Genomic DNA, 5,560 nt, shown 5'->3' with positions numbered 1-5,560 from the left:
TAAAGTTACACATTGCTACAGGTAAGAATAATTATTCTGAATTTTTCTGCTTATTTTCAATGCGGCGCTCGAAGGGTAAAAAGGATAGTAAACTGTTTTCGCTAAACCGCTGTGCTGGAATCCGCACACGCACACTGACAACGTAAACAACAAATCGGCAATGCCGTCAAGGAAGGACCACGTCAGTGAAAACGAACGGTGAATATATTTTTTTGTGTGCCTGTCGCTGTTGCAGCAGTGTCGCTCACGGGTGTACCGGTGTGCGCTTTTGAAGCTTGAGGTCCGTACGTGCCACAACGCGGTAAGTCCACGCCATCAGTTCACACACTCCCGGGACAGCAGGAACGGTAAAACGACGACGGTCTCGATTTCGATTCGATTTCAGTTCTCGTCTCATTGATCAAAACGCACCGCAGCCAGGTGGCAGCTTCTTGGCAGTATCGGAGTGGAATCGATTTACGTACGTCTGTGTGTGTGTGTAGGTCAGCATTTTGCCGAAGCGCCCTAACCCTGGACTAACGGCTGCTGTGCGGGGCGGGGTGAAAAGAAGGTAATTTGGCCACTTTCACCTTACGCGGGTGCAAAGTTTCATTGACGGTTTCGGTAAAACTCCGACCCACGAGCTACTGACACGTTTCCGGTTGGTTTCTTTTTTGGTTTGTCCCGCACCACCCCGCAGGGTAGCCATGGGTACACGTCACTGGTTGCCGTCGGATGGGAGGATGCTGCTGATCGTGCTGCCGATGGTGGTGGCCCTGTTCGGGACGCTTGCCAACAGTGCCGCCGTCATGTCGGTGGATCTCGGCAGCGAGTGGATGAAGGTCGGTGTCGTATCGCCCGGCGTCCCGATGGAGATCGCGCTGAACAAGGAGTCGAAGCGGAAAACGCCGACCACCATCGCATTCCGGAACGGGGATCGCGTGTTTGGCGAGGACGCTCAGACGCTGGGCGTTCGGTTTCCCTCGAACAGCTTCGGCTACCTGACCGATCTGCTCGGCAAAACGGTCGACAATCCGATGGTGGATCTGTACCGGTGAGTAGAGTGGGGGAGGGGTATTCCTGTGCTCGGTGGTGGGTGCTCCTGCTAATGACGATTGTTTGCTTGCAGCAAACGCTTCCCGTACTACGACATCGTGGCCGATCCGGTCCGGCGCACGGTCGTGTTCCGGTCGGGCGAGGAGCAGTACACGATCGAGGAGCTGATCGCGCAGCTGCTGCAGGTGGCGAAGAGCTACGCGGAGGACAGCACCGGCCAGCTGATCACGGAGTGTGTGCTCATTGTGCCCGGGTTTTACGGGCAGGCGGAACGCACGGCGCTCGTGGCGGCCGCCCGGCTGGCGAACCTGAAGGTGCTGCAGCTGATCAACGACTACACGGCGGTGGCGCTCAACTACGGCATCTTCCGGCGGAAGGAAATCAACGAAACGGCCCAGTACTTCCTGTTCTACGATATGGGTGCGTACAAAACGTCCGCCGCGGTCGTCAGCTACCAGCTGGTGAAGGATAAGGCGACGCGCGAAACGCACCCGGTCGTGCAGGTACTCGGCGTAGGGTACGACCGGACGCTCGGCGGGCTGGAGATGCAAGTGCGGCTGCGTGACTACCTGGGGCGTGAGTTCAACAAGATGGGCAAGACGAAGACGGACGTGTTTACCAATCCGCGCGCGATGGCGAAGCTGTTCAAGGAGGCGGGCCGGCTGAAGAACGTGCTGAGCGCCAATACCGAACACTACGCCCAGATCGAGGGCTTGCTGGACGAGCAGGACTTCCGACTACTGGTGAAGCGCGAACAGTTCGAGGAGCTCTGCAAGGATCTGTACGAGCGGGTGACGGCCCCGCTCGACAAGGCGCTGGCCGTGTCCGGTTTGGCGCTGGACGTCATCAACCAGGTGGTACTGTTCGGGGGTAATACACGCGTGCCGAAGGTGCAAGACATACTGCGCACCCACATCGGGCAGGAGCTGGCGAAGAACCTGAACGCGGACGAGGCCGCCTGCATGGGGGCGGTGTACCGGGCGGCCGATCTGGCCACCGGCTTCAAGGTGAAGAAGTTCATCACGAAGGACGCGGTCCTGTTCCCGATCCAGGTCGTGTTCGACCGGGAGGGCGAGAGCGGGGCGACGCGCCAGGTGCGCCGCACGCTCTTCGGCTCGATGAACTCGTACCCGCAGAAGAAGGTGATCACGTTCAACAAGCACACGGACGACTTTGAGTTCACCGTGCAGTACGCGGAGCTGGATGCGGTGCTGAAGGGCGACACGGAAACGCTCGGCTCGCCCGATCTGGCCCGCGTGAGGCTGAGCGAGGTGGCCAAGCGGCTGAAGGCGAGCGTGGCGGACAATGTGGAGTCGAAGGGCATCAAGGCGCACTTCCTGCTGGACGATTCGGGCATCTTCTCGCTGGCCAACGTCGAGCTGGTGCTGGAAAAGACGGTCACCAAGGAGGAGGAGGACGAGGACGAAAGCACGTTCCAGAAGATTGGCAACACGATCAGCAAACTGTTCTCGGGCGACAGCGCGGACAAGCCGGCGGAAGAGAAACCGCCGACCGAGGGCGGCGCGGAAGCGAAGGAGGAGGAAGAGCCGGCCAGTGGAAAGGAGGGAAAAGAGTCGGCGGAGGAGGAGCAGCAGCAGCAGCAGCAGGAGGGCAAGAAGCAATCCGCAAAGGACAAAGAGGCTGACGACGGAGCGAAGGACGCCAAACCGGAAGCGGGTGAGCCGACGGACAAAAAGGCAGCGGACGAAGGCACGGAAGCGAAGAATGCCACCGTGAAACCAAAGATTGTTACGCTCAAAGAGCCGATCCCGTCGAAGGTGGAACTCGCGTACGTGGTGCCGCTCGACGGCGAGCTGTTCGACGCGTCGGCCAAGCGGCTGTCCGCGCTGGACGAGGTGGACAAGGCGAAGAAGCGCCGCGAGACGGCCCTGAACGCGCTGGAAAGCTACGTGATCGATGCGCAGGTGAAGCTGGACGAGCAGGAGTACGCGTCGTGCGCGACCGAGACCGAGATCGAGACGATCCGCAAACGGTGCGGCGAAATTTCCGAATGGCTGTACGAGGACGGGTCCGACGCGGATGCGGAAACGTACGAAACCAAGCTGGAGGAGCTGCGGGGCGTCGCGAACGAGGTGTACGCCCGCCACTGGGAGCACCAGGAGCGGCCGATCGCGCTGAACGCGCTGAAGCAGATGATCAACGGTTCGGAAGGGTTCCTGCGCAGCGCGCGCAACCTCACCAAGGACACCAACCCGGAAAAGGACGTGTTCACCGCGGTGGAGATCGAAACGCTCGAGAAGGCGATCCGCATCACGGTCGAGTGGCGCGATACGGAGGTGGCCGAGCAGGAGAAGCTCGCCCGCAACGCGCCGGTACGGCTCACGGTGAAGGACATTACCGATCGGATGGGCCTGCTCGACCGCGAGGTGAAGTATCTGGTGAACAAGCTGAAGCTGTGGCGCCCGAAGGTGAAACCGACACCGCCACCGAAGCCGGAAAAAACGACCGCCGGCAAGAAGGAGGGCGAGCAGAAGGAGGAAGCATCGTCCAGCGAGGAGCAGCCCGGCTCGGAACCGGTGCTGGAGCAGACACCCGAAAAGGATGCGGACGAAACGGAAGAGGGCGCCGCGATCGATCCGACCGCAACGCAGCAGGACCGTACAGGCGAGAGCGGCGATCATACGGAGCTGTAGAGGCAACAGGAAAATAGGGGGAACGGGTGTAGGATTGATAGCACAATTCGGACAGCACTGGTTTAGCACTCATCTCACCGAAGCACCCGTCACAGCTTCGTGACAGCTCACCTTTCCATAGAGACCATATGTATTCACAGTTTCTAAACAGACACACACCCAACAAACAAAAACGCTACAGAAGATTAAACCTCCACACACCTTCCCTTCGTTCCCGATCCCGAAATGTGCGCGGCAAGACAGAAGATTTGGTTGCCGTCCGCGGTACTGACTCCCTTACCCCTCTGTATTTATTTTCATTCATTAGCAAAAAGTGTGCGCCGTAGTAGACAGCGTAGAGAAGAAGTGCACTGTAGAGCTGCTCAACTATGACTACTATGAAAACCATTCCTGTGCGTTTGCTTATGACGAGGAGAGATGTGTGCGAGAGAAAGACATTTAGAAACAGGAGAATGAAAAAGGGCGTTTCTAAAATCCAAACTGGTGATCCCTGAATGGCCCTGAAGTAGTAGTTAATAGAAGAAAAAAAAATAGTTCATACCCGTAAGAGAAGGCCAAGACACACAGACACTCGTCCTGATACCGGGCGGGAACTAGGAACTGACATTGCATTGAACTGAATCAAAACCGACGACGGTTTGAGCGCCTTGTAGGCAATAGGTGTAACAGTGGTTTAACGCTGCGAAAAGGAAAGAATTGTGGTCGCTTGTTTTGATTTCGGCTTTCGGTTGGTGCAATCTTTTACGGCCTACACAAAGAGGCAAACTTAGTACTACTACTACTACTACTTCTACTACTAGCAGGAGCAGAAGGAATAGGAAAAAAACAACAGCACAGAACAGAACAGAACCTTACATTAAGCGCACGCTGCACGCGGACGTAGGGTAGCGTGAAAGCTGAACGTTAGCCGGACAATTGGTGATAAAGTATAGCGAACTTAACGATCGTACGGTAAACGTCCGGTGAGTGTTTTTGTTTGTTTATTTTTATCACTATTTTTTGTTGAAAGAAATTAATGCTTTTCTTTTTCGTTTTTAGCGTAATCTTGCCGAACGGTCTTCGTCTGTTAAGGGCGGATTAACAACATTTTGCCTTTTTCTGTTGCACTGTTAGAAGTGTGTTGTGTGTAATGTGCCGTGTGTTGGTTTCCGTATCAGACGCCGTCAATCTTTAATTTAGATCAGTGGAATCGGGCAACACGGTCATTTTAATGCGTGTCTTTAGGCTTTCATTTCGCTAGGGTGGAAACTATATATTTTAATTGTAAGCTTCAAACGTGGAAACTTTTGGTAGTAGTTCTGTTTCATTTGTGACATTATGGAGAAAACAGCTACCGAAAGCCATCGTATTTTAGTGGAAGTGTTGACGGCGGAACTTTGGCCAGGCCACTTGAAGGAAGGACCTTCAGTGTCCTAAGTTTCAACCGAAAACAAATTTATTGGAAAAGATGGGTTTCTGCCCGAAAGGAGTTATTATAACCAATTGTGTATTAAACTTTCCGCTAGTATTCACGGTTCGTGGGAATCTATGCTGCAAAAGTGGTACAATTGATACAATAACTTTTCGGATGGAGCAGAGTGACCCGGATGAGACCTAAAGCAAATCCTAGGAAAGGCCAAGACGTTCAAAGAAAATCGAGACGTTCTCCGTTCAGGTTATGAAATAGATCTGACGTTTATTAACAATAATTGGTTCTTATATACTAACATGTTTGATGGTGTTGAAACGTGTCCGTACACGTTGTTTGAATGTATTGGTGCCAGTGCGTGTGAAAATATTGTGCCTTTTTTCGGAAATCCATGCAATGGTCTTTTTTATGTTCCTTATGTTTTCGTATGCTGCTACGTCTATGCTTCAGTTCCACGCATTCT

General features: G+C 54.4%; 1 protein-coding gene across 1 annotated transcript; it reads left to right on the top strand.

Annotated features, from left to right (window-relative positions):
- LOC121590494 (hypoxia up-regulated protein 1) lies at positions 1-4,645 on the top strand. The gene is made up of 4 exons (XM_041910232.1): positions 1-301; positions 386-550; positions 680-1,033; positions 1,109-4,645. Exons 3-4 carry the CDS (start codon positions 687-689, stop codon positions 3,687-3,689), a joined length of 2,928 nt encoding a protein of 975 aa, XP_041766166.1. The 5' UTR covers positions 1-301; positions 386-550; positions 680-686; the 3' UTR covers positions 3,690-4,645.
- The last annotated feature ends 915 nt before the right edge of the window (positions 4,646-5,560 follow it).

Source organism: Anopheles merus, chromosome 2R (assembly GCF_017562075.2).
Source record: "Anopheles merus strain MAF chromosome 2R, AmerM5.1, whole genome shotgun sequence".
Lineage (NCBI taxonomy): Eukaryota > Metazoa > Arthropoda > Insecta > Diptera > Culicidae > Anopheles > Anopheles merus.
The sequence above is the reverse complement of the archived record's forward strand: the minus strand, read 5'-3'. Positions and strand labels throughout refer to the sequence as shown.

Excerpts from the sequence above, each read along its gene's own strand:
- LOC121590494 (XM_041910232.1), top strand. The coding sequence starts at position 687 with ATGGGTACACGTCACTGGTTGCCGTCGGATGGGAGGATGCTGCTGATC. Across the intron at positions 1,034-1,108 it reads CCGATGGTGGATCTGTACCG|CAAACGCTTCCCGTACTACG; the intron begins GTGAGTAGAGTG and ends GTTTGCTTGCAG.